This window comes from Girardinichthys multiradiatus, chromosome 8 (genome assembly GCF_021462225.1).
Source record: "Girardinichthys multiradiatus isolate DD_20200921_A chromosome 8, DD_fGirMul_XY1, whole genome shotgun sequence".
Classification (NCBI taxonomy): Eukaryota; Metazoa; Chordata; class Actinopteri; order Cyprinodontiformes; family Goodeidae; genus Girardinichthys; species Girardinichthys multiradiatus.
The window spans coordinates 24,016,304-24,038,737 of record NC_061801.1 but is presented as its reverse complement, the minus strand read 5'-3'; the positions used below and the strand labels follow the sequence as shown (position 1 = coordinate 24,038,737).

Sequence of the window (22,434 nt, the reverse complement as noted above, 5' to 3'; positions counted from 1 at the left end):
AGCAACTGTTGCCCAGTGAGGCAACGCCATAGTCCCCGTAGTCCTGGCGACTGTAACCCACCAACAACAACCTCTCGCTCCATCATTACCACCTCCTCCACCATCCTCATCTTCATCAACCAGTCCGCAGCTCAGGTTTGCTTCAAACTTCTTTTTTTTTTTCTTTGTTTGTTTGTTAGCCCGGGTGCAACTGGTTTGTCCCGTCACTGCTTTTTGAAGGAGATTTAGAAGCGCCTCTGGTTTGTGTTTTGTCTTCTGCTGGATAATAGCTGGGGTAGTTTGCTAGCCGAGGGTGTTTCTTTGTAACGTGTTAGCCTGCTTGCTAAGATTCTCTGTAGATACTCACTAAGGTAGGGGAGCAGAAACTACATTTGTAGGCTCACGGAGAGCTTCGACGTAACATTTTGTAAGTGTATATTCCTGTTTGAAGTTGCCATGCTGAGTGGTAGCAGCTTTCTCGCGCTAGTGAATGATGCTAACTGGTCAGCTGGAGCAGGAGCAGGTGTCTGTTGTTGCTAGGCTGCTAACGCCAGCGATGCCTTCCTCACAATGCCTGTTGGGTATTCCATTTTGGGGGCTAATGTTGCGGTGAGATTGCAAGTTTGAGTTTGGAGTGGTTTATGTTTTTTTGTTTTTGTTTTTTTTTTAGCCGTGCAAAATCACAACGGCGATTAGCAAGAAGAAAGTGCTGTGAGCTAACCCTGCTCTCACTAACTGGTTGACAATAGCTAAGCCATTACTTTCCCTTTTGTCTTAGGCAGCAAGATAGCTTCGCTAGCTCTCCATCTGCCCTCTTTGTGGAATCAGATGGCTGTGATAAGCATTGTGATTACACAGGGCTAAGTTGTGCAGGGGCCAGGTTGAAGGAACATAAGCCCAAGTTAATTACCATTTGTCCATATTTATGGTTTAGTGAATGATTTATTTATCCTGAATTGCAAAAATGGAAAATAACCCGTTAAAACGTTATTATAGCCCTATAGTTGTATAGTCATACAATTAGACCTGGATTTATGCGGACTTTCTTTATATGTAGATATAAATATATACCCATTTCCCACACTAGAAATTAAACCACTTTTTTAATGGAGAAAAGGAGAGCAATATCCTATAAAATTGTATCCCTCTGGAAATCAGATTAATCTGTATACCACAAATCTCAGGCTTTAAGTTAAGTGTAAGGCCTTCAATATTACAAAAATAAAAAATAGTTAACTTAATAGTGGAGATGCATCGATCAGTCAGCAATTGGAATGGGTCGGTTCTCCCTTGATCGGCTGGTGATCAAGAGTAGAAATACTGAAAAAATCATATTTCATTATTTTTTTATTAAACTAAGCATTCCCAAAACAAATCTGTAAACCCCACATCAAGGGTAGGGACCAATGCTTTGCATAAATTGGGGGTGATCTCAAAATTCCTAAATGTTTAGTTGAATACCAAACTACTGCCTCTATTCAAATAGCTCAAGCATATTTTATTTCTTTTTTTTTTCTTGTCTTTTAGGCATTTACAGCCCTTAGGTAAATAAAAAAAAAAAAGAAAGTGGTCCAAATCTGAATTGGCGAGTGAGAACTGAAAGAAACCCTCCCAAAAAACCCAAAATCAGTATCAGACATGAAAAAGTTGATTGGTGCATTACTTGTTTAAGTTATTAAGTGCAGAAAGTTTCACAAGTGTTACTTACAGCTGGTTTCAGTCACCTATTGAAATTCCTGTTTTCAAACAAAATGTTAAATATACTTTTTCTCTTTTTTTTTTTTTTTCTTGTATTAACTGCTAGTGCAAGATGCAACGGTTGTTTATTACCTAAACATACAATAACCCAGTTTCTACAGAAACTGCATAATGTTTGGGGGAAAAACAAACTTGACAGAAAGATGAATACATATACAAACCGTTATATTTAACACTTAGGTAAATCTGATTTAGGACCTAGTATGGAAACTCTGAAAATATTTAGAATTGTGAATATTAAAATGTCACACCTTTTAAGACCCAGCCAAACCCCTGTGTTCTGTTTAAAGGAGAAGATGGTATATACCTTATTCTCCCAAGAGAATAGGACATTTGCATTTAAGTTTTTCTGAACTCTGTGTTAAACTTTTGTTATTTTATTTTGTAGTTTTATATTGATAATGATAATATTTTCTTTTTTAGAGCAAGTTTCTCAGTGTTGCATCACATTTACTCTTGCATGGGTCCACTGGGTCTATTGTTCACCTGGTTATCCCTCTGATTCCCATTAGGAGGGAAAACAGGTGTGTATATGTGTGTGTGTGTGTGTGTGTGTGTGTGTGTGTGCATGCTGTGAGATGAAGAGAAGGAAAGAGAGAGCAGGTGGGCCTCTACTAGTGTGGGACTCCAGACCGTCCCAATTTAACCTAATTTGTCCTCAACAGAATAGAAGTGGTATTTAACAGTAAACAAAGAACAAGTAGTCATCTCAGGAATGAATCATGTTACTGCTCATTGTAGGAAGAAATGCTTGTTCAGTTGGACCTAATGACACCTGAGTCATTTATAACTGAATCAAAATATCCAAGAAAATGATGTTTATTTATTGACGTCTATCTAAGCTAAATTGGGTCACCCCCCTGACCACATCAAACAGGATGTTAGGAACTCCCAGTTATCAGATCGTGTTACCACTTACCTGTAGTCCAGGAGGGCAGAAATAGTACCATGCCACCTGCTGCCTGGATCCTGTTGCATTTCCAATCACTTAAAGAGGACCTGATTAATTCAATTATTCCACCAGGCATTTCCATGGCCTCGCTGCATGTTTGCTTTGTATATTTTCCACAGCCTTCCTTGCTGCTATGTAAATTGTTAATTTAAAAAAAGATCATTTGTATATGAACCATCTGTAAATTCTGGAGCGAAAAACATGCATCTATTAAAAGGTCCTTTGTTATTAGCTGTAATAAAGTATTTATGTCACACTTAACATTTTAGTCCATGCACAAAGTTCAATTGAAATCGGTAAGATTTATTTCTGCAGTACCACACATACTGATGCAAAGTTTCTTACATTAAAACCAGCATCAGAACTCCTTACATTAACTCACTTCCAGGTTTCTGTCATTTTAACCCCCCCCCCACCCCACCCCACCCCCACCCCCCATCAAAACAAACACTACTTTGCATACCCTCCACCTCTCCAGCTCCAAATTATATCTCCCTCCACCTGCTTTCCTGCTATACAAACACCTGATCAAGTCATTGTGTGGGGGGAAAGAAAGGAAAATTAGTCTCTGATGCACACAGTCTTGTTCACTTACTCACATGTCTTGGCTCTACTCATTGCCCTCCAACTTTGTCATGCATGATCATTACTTAGGCAAATTGTAGTCCTTTGTATTTTCTGGTAGCTGCGACTGTGAACCTTTTGTGCTTCACAATTTTCTTTTTTTTTTTTTTTTTTTTTTTGGCCTGGATGTAAGCAGGAGAAATTGAAGGGAGGTAACTCAGGCAAAATGCTGCACTCCTTGGTGGCTTTTGTTCCTCTGAGTCTTTGTAGGGCTTGCACTTGCTCAGTGGAGCACAGCATTTAAGTGGGCCACAAGGGAGTGCCTGAATGGTGTGGCAGGAGGTGTGTGTGCATGTCTTTATGAAGGGGGCTGAGGTGAGGCAACAGGGGTGCGCTGTGATGCAGGGGCTCCTTTTCTCAATTAGATGGACTCGGCTGGGGCTGTGTGCTTTAGATTTCAAACTAAACTCTGGAATATATGTCCAATTTTTTTGCTCCCTCTGATTTCTTTTTTCTTGTATTAGGATGTTTTAAGGTGTGGGTTACACCTTGAGGAAGTGGTCCAGAATAATTCTGTTGTCTTGATGATATCAGATTGATCTAACAGGTTCTTCTCAAAACTTGAGACTACAAATATTAACCCAGTTACTTTTTTTTAACTGCCAAATGATGGTTTGCCGAAAAACAGACAGTAGGGATGAGTAGGCATGAGATTCTCAAGGTTTGATATCTTTTAAGTAGAAAATGAAAGATATATCGATCGGGTTTTTCTTGTTCGATACAGATTTCCTGATTTCTTAGAGGTCTGACCTTCTGAATGCATTTTTCTTTTTTTAGTCCCAACGGCTGTAACCCATAAAAGGTTCTTTGATGGACTTAGTAGTTTTGAATCCAGGAACTGCAAGATTATCCTTATTTATGCATCAAAGCATATCTCCCTAATCTTCATCAGATTTTGTTTTGTTAGTACAGGGAAGTGTATGCTGTTCACCGATATGTTTATAAATTGAAAATGGGTTTGGTTCCTAATTTATTATTGTTGTTTTTGGCCAGTTCAGGTTGAGAAATTGGTGCAACTCCCCAAAAATACTATGGTTTTACAGTATCATGGTATTTCTATAATATAAAAAAAAAATTTTATTTAACATAATATTAGATTTATTTAAACCAAAAAACTAACAGATATTACTACAATTGCAAGAGTAATCTAACATATTGATTAGAACAGTTATAAGGATGTTGGTAATAATGTAAAAATATCACTTACTAAATTTAAATGTGGCTTTCAGCTGAATGTGCTCATTATGCCGAACAGTATACTGTTGTTCTGGAGTTTCAACAAAGCCACGAGTCAGTTTTTTTCGCAACCTGAACTATTTCTAAGCAATATCAGGAAAACATGTAATTGCATTACTTTCGCTGAATATTGGGCTGAGGATCGATTACAATAAACCCACATATTGCTGACCATTTTCTTTGCTGACCAATGCTGACCAGCATCGTGAAGCAACAGGTGGGGGTGGGGCAGCACTATTTATCTGTTTTGCTCTGTACAGCTGGATAAAACCACGGTCACTATTATTTTCTCTGGCATCTTATTAAAAGAACTGTCGAAATGCTCAGACAGACATATATTAGCAGTTTTGAAGCTATTGCTGTTTAAAACCTTTGTATATCATAAAACTGGTTGTAGGTACAGCCTTTACCTACTAGACAGTTTTCCAAAAGTGTTCAAACTGTTATACTTAAAGGTTTTGTGTTGATAAATGCTCTAAGACAAATAGTATCCCCTGTTTTTTTAGTGATCCATTCGCTTTCAGGTCACACCTAGTTTTGTTGCTACCCCAACATGAATAAAGTCTGCAAAAAACAGGCCGGTGCAGTTGTGAAGGTAATGGAAAGGGGCAAGCTGTCCCTGGAGTGATTTGAAGCTCTAAAGAGAGCCAGCTTAATTAACCAAGAGAGGCTTATTCATGGAAACTGTGATGGGGAGGAGATGGCCTTTCCCTGGAAGGAATGGGTGATGGTAGCCACACTGTTATTAACTCACAAACATGGGTTAACCTTAAGCGTGTCCTGTTGTCCTTTCCTGCAGACACGTTCACTTAAACAGGGAGCAGTAATTAGAACGCCGACAAATATATTTTATATATTTAGAAGGCACAAATAAGTCGAGAGTTTTCCTTTGTGATGTTCAGGGTCTTTTGTCAGAACGGATTTTGAGCCTGTGAAAGTGCAGAGTGGCAGAGGAAAGGGAGGCAGCATCTATTTAGAGTTAGTTACATATTAACTTGTTTTATGGCTGCAAATGTGGAGACAAGACCGTGTGTCGGTGATGCATGAGTCCCTGAGTACATTGCGTACCATGGGGCCGAGACAGGTGTTTGGGTACAGTTGGCCCGAGCAGCTTTTTTACTGGCATTGATTTGGGCAAAACAGACGAGGGTCTTTATGGTGACACTTCACGTTTCCTGTTCTCCCAAGATTAAATTGTCATTTAGCCGCCCTCAGCCAACTGAAGTGTGGATAAATGCTAAATTTGTGGACAAAGATTTTCCTCTCCAATGCCTGACAGATCTGACTTTTAGTGCACGGAAGTGGATGAAGCGTCGACTTTGTATTTGTTTTGGTATTGATGTCACTGATTTTATTACTGCTTATCCAGCTGGTTCAAAACCAAACATAAAAAAACGGCCTGAAGAATTTGTGAAAACAAAAGTTGTGATTGGCTATCAGGGATAAGCTTTTTACTGCATTAGGATTATAGCATGATCTTTATAACGTTGTAAAGATGATTCATCTGTGAAGCTTACAGGTTAATAGTTGTGTAAGCTTTCAGTTCCCGAGACTATTATCAGTCCTACAGACGGTCTGTTTTTGTTTCTCATTCAGGCGCCATGCAGACCCCTGAAGCAGGCGCTGACTCCACCTCCACCGTCCCTCTCCAGACCACCGTGCCTGTCCAACCTACTGGCTCCACCCAGCAGGTTCCTGTTCAGCAGCAGCAGGTACATCTTGGCTTGTTTTGCCCTTGGGTGTTTTTCAACTTTTAGCGAATTCCCTGAGTAATTTCACGCTTTTTCACCTTGTTTTGCCAGGCGCAGACTGTGCAACAGGTGCATGTTTACCCAGCACAGGTGCAGTATGTGGAGGAAAATAGCGGCGTCTACACCAACGGCAACATGTGAGTCAGGGTGTTTCCCGGCTCTGCTCTTGCACAACTTCAAAAATGTCAACACTTCAAGCCCGAATCTCCCTATTTTCTTCTTTCAAGTCTCTTTGAGTAAACATTCATGCCACACGCACATGATGTTGTAGAAAAGCACGGTTATCTTTTGTTCATCTCCTCTTTCTTATCTTGGTTTTTCTTTCTTGCGATTGCAGTCGGATGTCTTATTGTATTCAGTCCCCTGAACATGACCAAAAGTAGGCCAGTTGTTTTTGTTTTTTTCTCAAGAGACAATTTTATAAAACGGTCCCCTGCGTGTAAAGAACGAGGTTACACACATAATCGACAAACAAGTTCAATATGTGTTTGTCCTACTGTGATAAAACACAAACACATCAGTGTATGCAAAAACACAGAGAGACACAGACGTCTGTAAGGGGAGCTCGTGAGTGATGGGCAAGCACTTGACTAATGCCAACATGGTGCTCCTTTAAGGCATGGACTCTTTATATTGCATCATCCATGAGACGTTTTGTGTGTGCTGCAGCTTGTTAGACTGCCACAGTGATGGAGAAATTAGTCAGTTGTGTATAATAATGCTTGCATATCGTGCCTTGCAAAATTATTCCCACCCCTTGAAGAACTTTGTAGCTTTCATCCACATTTCTTATGTATTTTATTAGGATTTTATGTGATAGACTGACACAACATGTCATGTAATTGTGTCCTGAGAGAAAAATAAAATGCCTTTTTTATCAAATAACGATCTCAGAAGTGTGGCATGCATTTATATTGGTCAGATATTTGGACTACATACAGAATGCGATGTGTGGTCACCCTAAGTACACAAGCTCCACACCATTAGGCATGGTGGTGGCAGCATCATGTTGTAAGGATGCTTTTCCTTCGCTGGGACGTTGACAAATTGATAGATAGATCTACATACATGGCAACCCTGGACAAATTGCTAATAGATGCTACAAAAGACTTGAGAATCGGGGTGTAGTTTTTTGGGGGGGTTTTTTTGCCTTCCAGTAGAACAATGACCCTAAACACACATAGCCAGAGCCACAGTGAAATGGTACAATGGTTTAGAGTAAGGGTATTCATGTTATAAAATGGCCCAGTCAAAGTCCAGACCTAAAGTTAATTGATAATCACTGGTAAGACTTGAAAATTGCTGCTCACATATTCTCTCCATCCAGTCTGACTGATCTTGAGCTACTTCCTTAGATTACAGCAGCAAACGGTGGGCTTTCCCCTGTTAATGCTGATCATGCAACCAAAGCATGATCAGTATGCTAAAATAAATAATGATTATTTGTTATGTGTTAACTACCTAACTCAGTCCAAATTTCATAAATGCATATTGTACACAAACACGATATCCTTCTATGTGACTTGGCAGGTACATTTATGTAAAGAGGGAGGAGCAATGGCAGATAACTGGTCAGTAACCAGAATGTGAGCCCATGAAAGTTGTGTATATCATGTCTGAAAAGCCTATTATTACTTAACAATGCTGATGCACTTTCAAAAGTCCTCATAAGGATTTATGTATCTGACTACTGACCTTTCCTCTGAACAGAAGAACCTACACATACTCGGAGCCGCAGCTCTACAGCCAGAACAGTGGAGGGAGCTACTTTGACACACAGGGCGGCTCATCGCAAGTGTCCACTGTGGTGACGTCTCATGGCATGACCAACAATGGAGGAGGGAGCACTGGAGGAATGAGCATGGGTATGGCAGGGGGTCAGGTAATCAGCAGCAGTTCTGGGGCTTACCTGATGGATAACGCTGGACCCCATCCTGCCACCCAGACTGCTCGAGCCTCTCCAGCCACTGTAAGTAGCGCTGCACCTGTGGAAATGGGGCTTTCGCTCAAACATTCGGGTGTGTGTATAACTCTAAATAGTTAATATGCCTTTTCTGCCTTCATCAGTTTAGATGCTGTTTCCATTATTCTGCCTGTTTTCCTGTTTAATCCAAAGTAGTTCACCAGTCTTGGAAATGGCACATCATATTAAAGCTTAACGTGTCATTTTGCTTCTTTATATAGGTTTGAAACGTGTTTTACCCCACGTTGCTTATGTGTTCAGCAAAGACTACAAAGACTGTGTGTAACTTCATATAATGATCTAACTACCATAAACATGTTCCTAAGAACTGTTTAGCACTTTATAACTATTTTTAATTAGATGTGTTTGGCTCTGAAGGAAATGAGGTGCTAAGACATGAGAGACAAGTTGCAGAAGGATCAGAATATCAGAAATTTTCAGATGCAAACACTCCTAATTAATAGCATGTTTGGATATAGTAATATACACAACACAAGAGCAATGCTCTGATTTCATTTTGAGCATAATTTGAAGGCTTATGACTGAAGTTTCTGCTCCACTTATGTAGTGATGTTAGTAGTCCTGTGACTTGTTCACAACAAAAACAATAATATAAACCAGTGGGACACACTATACGATTTTCACAGTCCTCACATATTTTGGAAAGACTTGGGAGTTCACACTGGCAGACTGGTTTCAGCAGATTTTTGTTTTAACGACTGAAGACACTTAATAACTGCACTGGCGGAGGGAGCGCGAACCACATGCTTTTGCGAACCAACTGAGCGCATCAAAATCTCAGGTTGACAGTTTGTAGGGTAAACAGACATGCCACTAGGTGGCGATAATAGAAGACAGACTATTTCTGTTCCAGTCCCCAATAAAATGAAAGAAATGCCATTTTAAAATCCTTTTAAGTTTGTCCCACAAGTTCATTTCTCAAATAAAAATTGAATTTAGATATTACTGACTGTGGTTTTTTTTATTATTTTTTTTTTTTATATACTCTTGTTGAGAATTTGTTACATTTATTTATTTATTTGTGGAATGACTTTGACTTTCGCCTTTAATCTTAACATGTTATTTCTCTCTTAACAGACGTTCTAATGTTTGGCTCGGTATAAGTGAACTAAAATTAAAAATTTATGATCTTTATTCTAATTGGAAAATATTTTATTCAAAAAATTAAACCACTTTGTTTCATAAAATACTGACTCTTGTTCATTTGAGAGCATTTTTGCCTTTGTTAGAATTTTAAAATTTTTGGTTTATTTGCTGTATTTTAGATTTAAATGTCCGCATTTTTTTTCACACTTTTTTCTCATTTAGTTAAGTTTGTATAATCCACACTTGTTTTTCATTTATGATTATATTGTAAAGATACGAATGCAGTTTTCAGTTTAAAAAAATCATCTCATAGTTAATGTCATGTCCCAGACTCCTTTTCAATTGGCTGTTAGCAACATGAATTTGGAGTTTCCCCTCACACACTTGCAAACGCCGTCCTCTCACACTGATTTTTGTGCTGATCCGCCTTGCCGACTGTCCCTAACTCCTGCACACTGAGGCAGACTTTCCCTGACTGGGAAACGGGGGGGGGTAAAAATCGTACAAAAAATCATGTAGTGTGTCCCCAGCTCTGCTTGCAGCAGCTTCGAGTCATCTTGAGTAGAGTTAGGTATGGATAATCTTACTTGCAATAAAGACACACAGATTTACCTGAAATGCACACAAATAGTTGCACATAGCTTCCTTTGTCTTTGAGTCAAGCTTTTATAGTTGTGGTGGGTGGATGTGTGCTTGATGAGTCCTGTGTAGAGTCACTGTTAAAAGACGACACTTGTGAAGTGTTACGGTTTTCTGTATCAGGACAAGGTAAAACTGATCTGGTCTTTAATGGGTTCTAAAATGACAAAGATCCAACCTTAAGTGTGATAAACACATAACAGATTACACACTTTTATTATTTTTGAAGCAATACTAAGGCGAAAATGCCTTGTGGGAGACAAGAAGTAAGTAAACAAATGATTCAATATCTTATAGAGCCACCTTGAGCTGTAATGACTACCGATAAATATCAGTCTGTTAGGTTGTTATGGTGGAAATTTGTACACCTTTTCTTTAACCAACAATACTGCATTGCTTTCATAACCAAGTTTGGGCCAAATTTTAGTTCTCAGACAGATGCCCTCTTATTTTACTGTAGCATACTTTGATCGACAGGAGTTCATGGTCCGCTGAATGACTACCAGTTGACCCAGTCCCAAGGCTGCAAACCAAGCCCAAATCACCCCTCTTCTTTCACCATGCTTGACAGCTGGTACAAGTTATTTGTATGGTTTTCACCAGACATGTTGCTGTGCATCACGACCAAAAGTCTCTATTTTGGTCTCATCTGTCTTGTGGTTCATTCAGATGCAGGTTTGCAAACTGAATTGAACTGAATATTGTTTTTAGGCAATAGAGTTTTTCTCCTGGAGACCCAACCAAACAAGCCAGACTTATTCAGTCTTTTTGTAATTGTGCTGTCATAGACTCTAACATAGAACCTTAGACTGAATAGCTCAATCTGACCTTTTGTTGAATTTGCTCGGTCATTCTTTAAGTGGATTGGAAATGGTCTTAAATGTTTCCTGTCTGTAAATAATGCTTTCTTACTGTGGAAAAATGGATTTATTCTTGTTTGGACCTTTTTAAACCATCCTTCACAGTGATGGGCAGTAACAATTGATTTCCTGAGATCATTGCTTGTATCACACATCCCTGTATTCTGTAGACCACTTGACTGAAAGCGTTGCTGACCTCGAGCATCAGGAGTTTTCAGCAAACTTAAAACACCTGCTTTAACAGAGAGAGGTCACATTCACTGATTATTTTACAAGTGCAATTGCTTTGCAGCAATTCGCTGCTACTTTCCCTTTTAAATCCTAACGAGGCTGCATGGTTGATTTTCTCTATATTTTCCATTTTGACAGTAAGATGTTTTGTTTGTTTTGTACACTTTAGGTTATACTTGAATACTTTTTGAATCTGTTAAAACCAGATCATTTTTATTATATCCTGATGAATAATTTCCTAGAATTAAAAATGGGTGTCCTTTCTTTTTATTAAAACTCTAGCCATACTGTTTTTGGTTTATATTTGCCTGGTTCCTTGCTAAACAAAGATTTTCCTGACTTAGCAAGTATTCCTGCTCTGCTTGGGATTAGTGGTGCTTGCTTTGCGATCTTTACTAGACTCTCTTTATTTTTGCCTAATGCCAGTAATTTGTTTGAACCAGCTCTTTAGTTTTCTTGCTTCGGTTTTGATTTCCCCCTCTTACATTTTGTTGTCCTGTGCTTCGTGGTTTATCAGATTGAAATGGCGATTGAGACACTCCAAAAATCTGAGGGTTTATCCAGTCAGAGAAGCTCGCTGCTCAACAGCCATGTAAGTTGCTTGTCTAAACGCACACTCTCGCCTAACCTTAACGTTTGCAAGTCTCCCTCTTTCGCTGTTCTTCCTTTTTCCTATCTTTGTAGATTCACTTCTGTGCGGCGCTTGCTGTTTTTTTTTTTTTTTTTTTATATGCTAGTGTTGCTTTTAAAGTACTGGCTGCAATAGAAGCTTTTGCAAAACGATGTCATGGAGCAGCGTCAGATTTACAGAAAGATACATGAAGTTCTTTGTGTGGCAGTGTTTAATGGTGAGTTAAAAAACACATTTTCCCTGTTGCAGCTCCAGTGGCTGCTGGACAACTATGAGACAGCAGAGGGAGTAAGTCTACCACGATCCACCCTCTATAATCATTACCTGCGCCACTGCCAGGAGCAGAAACTGGACCCTGTAAATGCAGCATCTTTTGGCAAACTCATCCGCTCCATCTTCATGGGACTCCGTACAAGGCGCCTCGGGACAAGGTTAGCTATTTTTGTCTTTCTCTTTAAATATCACCTACATATTTATTTGAGCCTTTTCCAGCTGAGACTAAAACTTTCTGCATACATCAACTCATTTTCAGTGCATTTACCTTTCGATTTTGTTTTGCAGAGGGAATTCGAAATATCATTACTACGGTATACGCGTGAAACCAGATTCCCCGCTCAACAGACTTCAAGAAGACATGCAGTACATGGCGCTCCGGCAGCAGCCTGTTCAGCAGAAACAGAGGTAGAACGTGTTCATCCTGCAGCACCTGCTGCGGTACCAATCATAGTTGTTAGAGATAATAAGGTTTACCATGTGGTTTCAGGTTCAAGCCAGTGCAGAAGTTTGACAGTGGCTCCGCAGATAATTACACAAGTGGGGGGCAGCACCATCCTGGAGCGGCAGAGCAGACAGTCATTGCACAGAGCCAGCACCACCAGCAGTTCCTTGGTCAGCAGCTTTCCAACTAAGTTGAAAAACACTGAATGTTTTTTCTATTTTTAAGATGATCACATACTGTCAAGTCTTTCAAGCCTGAGATTGTGTCCATTAGATTGGATTAGGCAGATGAACAAATCAAAACCTAATTTACAATGTTTAAAATAGTTTAAAAAAACTGTAAAAGTATAAAATTACAAACATATTGGAAAAACATGAGTTAGAATAAGATAAAAGTAATAATGTAATATCAGGACATAATAAAATGATGTGTTCTTTACCAGATTCTAAAAACATGTTTAAATCTAACTTCAAGTGTACAAAAACCAGCAACATATTCGTCTCTACCATTAACCAACGCTGAAGCTGAAATAGAAAAACTGTTTAAATGGGAAGAAATGGGTGCATCCTGATTCTTGAACCAGTTTCAGCTGCCGAAACGTTAACCTGCTTCAGTTTATTGAGTTTTGCAGGTATTTTCACCGCTTTTGAATCGGGTAAATATCTGGACTTTGACTGGGCCATTGCAACTTGATTCACCACCTTTTTCGCTCTTTCCTCTATAACATGGTGCAGCTGGCTGCTAGTTTCCTTCTTAAAGGCTCTAGAAGCAGCGAGGGTGTACTCTTCAAGTTTTTCTCCATTTGTACTTTAACTTTGTTTAATAAATCATACCACATTGAATTACTTGTGTTTTGAAGTATTCGGTTGTAAATTTACTTTTTATTCTATTCTAATACAAATATTGTGTATATAGTGACTATATGTGGCTCATATAGGATCATGTGGTGCTTATTAAGTTTTTGTTTTTCGACAGATGCATCGCGGGCCCTCCCTGATTTTGTAGAGCTGGACCTGGGTCAGAGCAATATGGACAACATCAGTACAGAGGATGTGAAAGCTCTCCAGTCCCTTTACAGAGAGCACTGTGAGGTTAGACAAAGCAGATTCTTTGTTTTCTGTGCAAGAACAAAGCATGAAACCTTTCTTAAAGATGGCTATGCATCCCATGTACAGGTCTGTGATATTGATTTGTTTTTTCTCTTATAGCATTTTAAATACTTTGAGATATGTTTTGTTTTATTTATCATTCTGTCATAGTTCTGTGTTTGTTTTCCTGTCATTAGTCAGTAGTTTTGTTAGTTTTTAGTTTTTCAAAGGTAACCTAGCTGCAAAAGGCCAATAATACTGTAAATATAGAAGCATATTTTAAAAAGGTTTGAGTAATTTGCTTCGAAGTAAAAAATGTAGGCTGCCTTTCTAGCTTCATTTTCTCTTTATAGTTTGATGGTATATGTCAAAACTCTCCCAATGTTTACCCCATTTAGCTGGAAAAGTAAAAGGTTTTCTCATTTTTAATGCTACTATTCCACACAGACCACAAATGATACGGAATTGCTATATTTTAGGATTCATGAGAATTCTTAGAATTCTGCAAATATTCGGGTCCAATCTGTGACACTGTAAGGTTCAGTTACGGCACAGCTATGATAGATAAGGGTAAATTGTCAAGATATAATAAAAAGGGATTAGAAACGTTAAGTGAGTGATGACTGTTGATATTTAGAAGTTAAAATGTTTTAATTGAAGTGATTATTTTTTTACATAAAATGTAACAAGAAGCAAAATTTTAAAACATGAAATTTACCTTGTTTTATTTTAATTTGTTAAAATTTTTATTTTTTCAAGGAGTATAAGAGAGATTTGAGCAGTTTTAGGGGTACAATGGCCCTGAGTGGTCAAGACACTGCTTCATGAATCCCTGATTGAGTTAAGAACACAAATGAATGCCTACGAATCCATTAGGGATCTGTTACGATACTTAAGAAGGATCTATGAAATAGTTAAGACATAACTGAGATGTTTTGGGTTCGGGAGTTCTGCACCAAAACTTTGAGCAGCTCTAAACGTTTGCCATGGATTCCAAATGGCTCAAGCATTTCAAGAACTAACTAAAAATGAAATATGACTCAGCTACTAGCTTATTATAATTCAACTAAGTATTCTTTCAAGATTTCAGCATTTTTGGCGATTCGTGTTATTCAAGGTCTGTGTGGAATAGGAGCTTAAGGAGGTGCCATGGTGTAAAAATTGCAGAATCAATGTTTTAAGCTTTTCTGCTTCTACAGCTGTTAAAGGACACTTGAAAGTATTTTTCCCGTAAACCATACTGGGTTTACTTTGCAGTCTGGAGTTATTTTTCTTGATGTGTTTCAGGCTATCTTGGATGTTGTTGTCAACCTCCAGTTCAGCCTAATTGAGAAGCTGTGGCAGACATTTTGGCGTTACTCTCCTCCTGACACAGTAGAGGGCGCCACAGTAACAGAAAACAGGTGAGGATGAGCTCTTTGTGAGACACGTTTGCATTTATTTAAGGTTAAACCGATTGTTTTAGAGGAGTTACTTGTAAATGAGGCTTGCTCCCTCTGCAGCAGCATAAGTGAGATAGAAGCGCGGCTCCCTCGAGCACAGCTTTTGGCGCTGTGCAGGAACGAGGCCGTTCTTAAGTGGATGAGCACCTGTGACCATTTAATGTACCAGGCCCTCGTGGAGATCCTTATTCCTGATGTCCTGAGACCCATTCCCAGTGAGTCACAGCGACAGAGACCACTCAGAGTTATCTGATGAATCTGGTCCGGTATTAACGATTGTGGGTCATCTTTTGTTCCCAGGTGCCTTGACTCAAGCCATTCGCAACTTTGCCAAAAGCCTGGAAGGCTGGCTTAGTAATGCCATGAATGCCATTCCACAGAGAATGATCCAGACCAAGGTAAGCTTTGCAGTGATATATATAACAAATATGTGAAATTTGTACTTGATGTTGTCTATCTTTAGTTCTAACCTGAGCACTTCTGTGCATCCATGTTGCAGATTGCCGCTGTAAGTGCCTTTGCGCAGACGTTGCGCAGATATACATCGTTGAACCACCTGGCTCAGGCGGCACGTGCCGTGTTGCAGAACACATCCCAAATAAACCAGATGCTGAATGATCTCAACCGCGTTGACTTTGCAAACGTACAGGTCCGAGCGGTTCTGAGTGGTCTCGTCTGACATACGTTGCTTTTATCCACCCATGCGTAGACCCCTGGTTTGTTCTTCCTGTTCCTGTACAGGAGCAGGCATCCTGGGTGTGCCAGTGTGAGGAGGGCGTGGTCCAGCACTTGGAGCAGGACTTCAAAGCCACCCTGCAGCAGCAAAGCTCTTTGGAGCAATGGGCAGCCTGGCTGGACAACGTGGTTACCCAGGTGCTCAAGCCTTACGAGCACCGGCCCAGCTTCCCCAGAGCAGCTCGACAGTTCCTGCTCAAGTGGTCCTTTTACAGGTCTGGAAAAGACTTCAGAATTCAGAGAGTCAGTATGAATTTCATGTTTACTTACATTGTTTTTCTCTGTAGCTCTATGGTGATCAGAGACCTGACCCTACGTAGTGCTGCCAGTTTTGGTTCCTTTCACCTGATTCGCCTGCTGTATGATGAGTACATGTTTTACCTTGTGGAACACCGGGTGGCTCAAGCTACTGGAGAAACACCCATTGGAGTCATGGGCGAGGTACAGCTGCTGCAGCATCTGCTCCCACCCCCCATGGGATTCTGCCCATTTAACCGCCATGCATTATATTAAATGTCAGATGCCATGTATCTGTTTTTTTATGTTCATTATTATGGATACAACTTTAGAACCACTAATATCTCCTCTGTTTATCACTCTCTTATTTCAGTTTGACAACCTCCACACCTTATCCCTCGCTAGCATGGATAAAGGTAAGAACAAAACAATACCTTCCAAGTCTCCACACTAGCTCCTACTTTGTACCTCCTTAAAATTAAGATTGTCTGATCTACCACAAACAGATTTAACTAAAATATGTTAGAAGTAAGTTTGTGAAAGAGTCTTTAGGACATGTAGAAATTTCTACAGATACCCAGTTAAAACGGTCGTACTTTTCCAGACTGAGGCCCCATCTATACTAACATATTTAGCAATACAGACATGTTCTGCTGCATTTGCACCTCTTTTCTACAAATAGAAAAGCAGTTTATGCTGAGGTGAAACGTTTTTTTTTTTTAAGTGCTTTCAAAAGTGGAGATTTTTACCAACGCCATCCATCATATAAAAAAGGAAAGCACAGCTACCAAGACCTGGCTGTCGGCCTAAATGTGAAACATGGTGGTGGCAGGATTATGCTGTGGGAATGGTCTTCTTCAACAGGGAGAGGGAAGCTGGTCAGAGTTGACAGGAAGATTGAGAGAGCTAAATACTTGACAATCCTGGATGATAACCTATTAGAGGCTGCTGAAGACTTCAGACTGGGCTGGAGGTTCACCTTCCAGCAGGAGAACAATAAACATACAGTCAGAGCTGTAATGTAAGGATTTAGATCCAAATAAGAATCTGCTGCAAGACTTTCTGCTCTTGGACCTCCTCCTCCTAATCAGATTGAGCTTGTACTGTTTTCCAAAGAAAAAGCCGGTTAGAGAGACAACAAGGTTTTTAAGATTTGCAGCTGTAGTTTCAGCATGTCTTCCAAAATCTAAAAAGTGTGAATTTCAGATTTTTAATTAGTAAAAAAAAATTTTTTAAATGGAGAACCATGTATCCTTGTCCTTCAGCATCTCAGTTATAATCTACTTTTGTTGGTTTATCATGTCAAATCCTAATTAAACGTATATGAGTTGGTGTTTGCAAAGTACTGCAAGGTAAAGTAGGATAAAACAACATCTAGGGGTGTAAAGATTAAAAGTAGACTGCCATCATTGATTTGCTTGATGATGACGATGAACGCATTACACTAAATCAAACCTGGCATTTTAAGTTTTAGTATTTTATGTAAACTTTGTATGAAGTATTAGAACCAAGAATACAACGCTGAATATTAAACTGAAGGAATTTTTCTCCATGTGCCTCTTTGTTCTGTCTAGATGAAACTAGCGGGATGGACAGCGACTTAGAGGAGGACACGGAGGAGTCCGGGGAACCTCTCGCCAAGCGGGAGAAGCCGGAGCATGAGGTAATCCAAGTGATCCAGGTCGGGGGACTGGAGGACGGGTCCCACCCTGTGGTGGGCGTCGTCCAGCAGAGTGTTCTCCACTCACTGCCACAGCCTCTGCAGGACCACACTGAACACATCCTAACGCCCTCTGTTGGGACTCCCACCATCCGCCACTGCAGCACCACAGGCAACACTTACGCCTCCGTTTGAGGGTCAAAGGGCACAGCTCACCTTGTCTGCCTAGTTTTACCGTCTCACTCTCCACATCTCACTCTTTACGTCTAGATGTCTGCATCTTTTTACATGCATTGTCTCTGTTTGCACTCTATCCAGCATAGTAGGTGGAGGAGTGACACTCTGGCCAAGATGTGCTCTGTCCTTGTCCGTTTGGATTCTGGATGTGTAGTCACCTTGTTCAGTCTGAGGAAGGGACCTGGAGGTGAAGGGACTCGAGTGCGCCATTAAATGTTTCCTCTTCAGACATGATTTAACGCTTCTGTCTGTGCTCACAGAAGGGTTTTATTCCTTCAAACTGCTGATGTCTCAGAGCTCAAATCCATGTCACTAGTCCCAGTAGAGCAAAATGCATTGACTCACTCAAAAACTCCACCTGTTGTACATAGTTTTGCTGTTCTTTTCGATTGCTATTACTCTAAACTCATGGTGCTATCATTGTGGTCTGTTTTCATGGAATTTCTTTTGTCTTTTCTGATTTCTGTCAACATCCTGATAGACTTCTGATCGAAGGAGATGTTTCTGAGTATTGTATGTAGCTAGAAAACAAAGGGTCAGTTTATGTGCATTGTAGAAATGATGGGAAACTTCGGGTTGACAGTTCTATGGTAGCCACTTGCACAAAAACATTTGCATCTCTTAGCGATATGAAAAAAAAAAAGACCTGTACTGCTGCTTTTGTGTATACAGATGAGATTGGGGATGAAATGGAAAAAAAAGCTTTTTAATGCACAGCATGCATAATGCTTGCCTTTTTAGATGCAACGTAATGTGGTTTACGTGACGTAATCTTGAAAGAAACCTGGCGGCTATGTTCCCCTGCTTTTTGCAGTTTCTCACTTAATGAAATTTCTTAAGTTTGCAGTGGACCAAAAATACAACCACCAGAGGAAGCTCTCGATGCCACACGGATGCTGTCCCTTGTCCCGCAGTGCCATGTTGCGACGCAGAATAAAAAAACTATATAGAATGTCAGGGATTCAATGTACCTCGGCTTTATCATAGTGCCTTATCCTTAAATGCAGCTCGTCCGCGTAGTCCTGACTGAGGTTGCCCAGCCGCAGATTTGGCTTTCTGGTGACTCGTGGCTGGATTTGGGCCGGCTCATCAGTTCTTTGATTTTTTTTTTTTTTTTTACTTCTGAACCTATCTGAGTCACAGTTTTAGCCTTGTCCTGCCCTCACTCTGCCTTCTTGAGGCCTATTCTCACATTTAGCCTTTGTCATCGGATGAAGTGACCGTGTGTCTGCGTGGGTGTGTGTCTTTGACTTTGTTTTCTTGGGTCTGTGCTGTGCTTTTTATGTGCTCATATACCCTTCATCTGTGTGTGTGTGTGTGTGTGTGTGTGTATGTTTTTGGAACACATCCATCAGTCACCCTACCTCAAACCGGTGGTGCCAACCCTTTGATGCGTGCAGCACAGTCACCAAACCTTAATGCACACACACCACTGTACTGCACAAATCTCAACGCGAAGAGGAGAAAACCTGCATTGCTTTCCTCTCACCTCTGATGTACTTTAAATTTCAGTTTTTAGCCCATCAAATGCTTAACCCTTTGTTCCCTGTTTAGAGCCCATCTTTGTACAGTGGACCAAAAGTAGATATTTTCTAATATTCAGAGATATAAAGATATATAGATATATATAAATATATATGTATAGTATATGAAATGATGATACACTAAATATATTTGTTGCTTTTCATGTGTTTTGATCTGATTGTTAAGACGTGAATGTTTCTTTTGGTAGCTCATCTGTAATTACTTCATTGACTGTGAAATATGAACAGCTTGGGAACTACAGCGCTTTGCAAAAGTATTCATACCTCCTTCAGCATTTTGCAACCTTACTACCACAAGCTTTACTTTGTCTTATAGGGGGATACTAAAAGTAAATTAGTGCATAGTTGTGGATTGGATAGATTTTACAGATAAATATCTGAAAAGTGTGCCGTGCACTTTTATTCAGCCAGACGGAGCAGCCTTTGCTGCGTTCACAGCTGCATGTCGGTTGGGGTTCGCCCTACCAGCTCTGGACATCAAGGGACTGAAATCTTTGCCCATTCTTCTTTGCAGAATAGCTCAATCGTAGTGAGACTGGATGAAAAGCATCTGTGAACATCATATTCTCGATTTGATTCTGAATAGACTTCTGGACTTTGACTGGACTTGGCCATCCTAACACCACTGGTTCCCAATCCAGGTCCTCAGGTCCCACTCTCCTGTATGTTTTAGTTGACGCACACCTGGTTTAAATGAATGAGTAATTAACAGGCTTCTGCAGCACTTGATGGCATGCTGAGACAGTAATGCTAGTTATTTGAATCAAGTATGCTGGAACAGAGACACATCTGGCTGTGGGCCTTGAGGACCAGGGTTGAGATCCCCTGATCTGAACCATTGTAGCTCTTGTTGTATGTTTAGGGTTGTTGTCCTGCTGGAAGGGGAACCTCTGTTCCAGGCTCAAGTCATCGGCAGCCTGTAACAGGTTTTCTTACAGGATTGCCCTGTATTTAGCTCCATCCATTCTCCCATCAACTCTGACCCCTTGTTACTGTGGAAGAAAAGTATCTGCGCAAAATGATGCTGCCACCGTCAGAGGACAACATTTTTTACTTTGGCCTCATTTTGGCTGACCAGAAAGCCACCTTTTACCTGGTTCTGAAACTGCAAACTTTCTTCCAACAATGGATTTGTTCTTTCCACTGTTATATAGGTGGAGTATAGGACCCATAGTTAATCTGTCAACAGATTATCCCACCTGATCTGCAGTGGATCACTGCAGATCACATTCCCAAAACAACCCCTCTAGAGTTTAAGAATCGTACCGAGACCACCTCGTCTAAAAGGGCTCGGTACGGTTGTTTTGGTCCGCGCCCTAGTGCGATTGCTGTGTTCACATTTACACAAACAAACACCTCAGGAGTGAAAACACCCTCAGTTATAGGCTATTGTTTATGGTTATTATAGGGAAGCCACAGGTTTTAGATTTGTGGATCATTTTATCATTTTTGGTCCACTCCACAATGATGCATTACCTTATATTGCTGTGTTTCATAAAGTCCTAATTAAATAGGGAGATGTTTGTGGTTGTAATGTAATAAAATGTGGAAATAGTTGGAGGTGCATAAATATTTTTGCTAGGAACCGTAACCTTTGACCCCTTAGACTACAACTATACTTGAATTGTTATAGCCTTCTACGTTATGGGGAATATTGAGATTAATCCTCTTTGTAGGAACCTCTTCTTTTTTTTTTTTTATTGTTTTTGCTAAAACGTTTTTGCCGTTGTTTTTTTGATGCTTGTCTGTAACATTTCTCCACAAACTGTTTATTTATTGATATTTATTGCGTTTCTGTTAAAAGTGCTTATGCGAACGTTGCAATGGCATCTGAGGATAAATAAGAAATTATCCCACTGCAAAGCGTGAAGCTACTGTACAGAAAGAGCAGAAGGTTGGTTGTTTTGTTTATTCTTTGTTTTCTCTGTATGGTTTTAAAGAGAAAAGGGGAGGTGGGGTAGCACTGTATTTGCTGTAAGTACAAATCTTTGTGTTATTAACAGTGCACAGGTGGTTTAACTGTTTTGTTTTTGTGCAACTTGGATGGGCCTCAACATTGAATAGGGTGGGAAAGTGCAAATGCTTTGTGTCATTTATGTTGATGAGTCGGCGGACTCCAAGATGTTTTGTTTTGTTGGAGGAATTTGAAAAGGAAAATCCTGGCGGTCAGGTTCTTACTTCGATCGTGCTGACTTGAAAAATTTGACCAGATCTAGGAAATGGCCGCGTTAAGATCTGGCTCATCCATTTTATTTGTAAGGGATTGCTAAAGTCTCAAAAAAAGACATTGAACTATGCTGTGTGTAGCTGCAAGTTGAAGGCCTTTTCTCTTTTGTCTTTTACACTTTTTTGTACCCATTTTACTCTATGAAACGGTTCCAGTTCAGGCAATAATCTCAAAGTGGAGACGGTGGCTTAAAGCATGAAAGGATCTAAGACTGTAATGTCTCCACGTCTTCTCGATTTACTCACTAAATTAAAGAAAACAATACTCTAAATGTTTTCTAAAGGCCCTCAGTCTTGAATCAACAGTTACAAAATACTTTTTCTGTTGTTCGTATGACATGGTTACAGCTCTTCTTTACTATTCTTTAATTAATCTCAGCTTCCTTATCATATTTTAACCAAACAATGTGGATCGTGATTTATATTTAGTGCCTAAAAGGTGTTTGTTTGTTTCGATCTCAGTTGTGTGCCGTTTTTAAATTTGAAGTGCTTTCTGGTTCGAGCACAGCTGCCATGTGCTGCTGGAAATAACGTCCTCAGCGATCTAACCATTTCCCCCACGTTTAATTTAAATCTCATAGAGGTGCATCTCAATAAATTAGAATGTCATTCAAAAGTTGATATGTTGCATTAGTTTAACTGAAAAAGTGAAACTCAGATTTATTACACACAGACTGAGATATTTCAAGCATTATTTCTGTTCATTTTCATGTTTATGGCTTACAGCTAATAAAAACAATAAAATGTAACTTTCTCAGAAATCCTTCATAGATTCTCCGTGGGTCCGTTTGCTGATCAATCAAGCATAGTGATACC

At 39.8% G+C, this 22,434-nt stretch overlaps 1 protein-coding gene across 1 annotated transcript; it reads left to right on the top strand.

The window, feature by feature from the left end:
• Positions 1 to 21,890, top strand: rfx3 (regulatory factor X, 3 (influences HLA class II expression)). Its single transcript, XM_047372216.1, has 17 exons — positions 1 to 135; positions 6,146 to 6,261; positions 6,352 to 6,437; positions 8,011 to 8,269; positions 11,618 to 11,692; positions 11,981 to 12,162; positions 12,293 to 12,412; positions 12,495 to 12,619; positions 13,425 to 13,540; positions 14,825 to 14,940; positions 15,040 to 15,194; positions 15,280 to 15,377; positions 15,479 to 15,628; positions 15,721 to 15,929; positions 16,002 to 16,155; positions 16,325 to 16,367; positions 17,526 to 21,890. The coding sequence occupies exons 2-17, from the start codon at positions 6,151 to 6,153 to the stop codon at positions 17,804 to 17,806; spliced, it is 2,280 nt and encodes a 759-aa protein (XP_047228172.1). The 5' UTR covers positions 1 to 135; positions 6,146 to 6,150; the 3' UTR covers positions 17,807 to 21,890.
• The last annotated feature ends 544 nt before the right edge of the window (positions 21,891 to 22,434 follow it).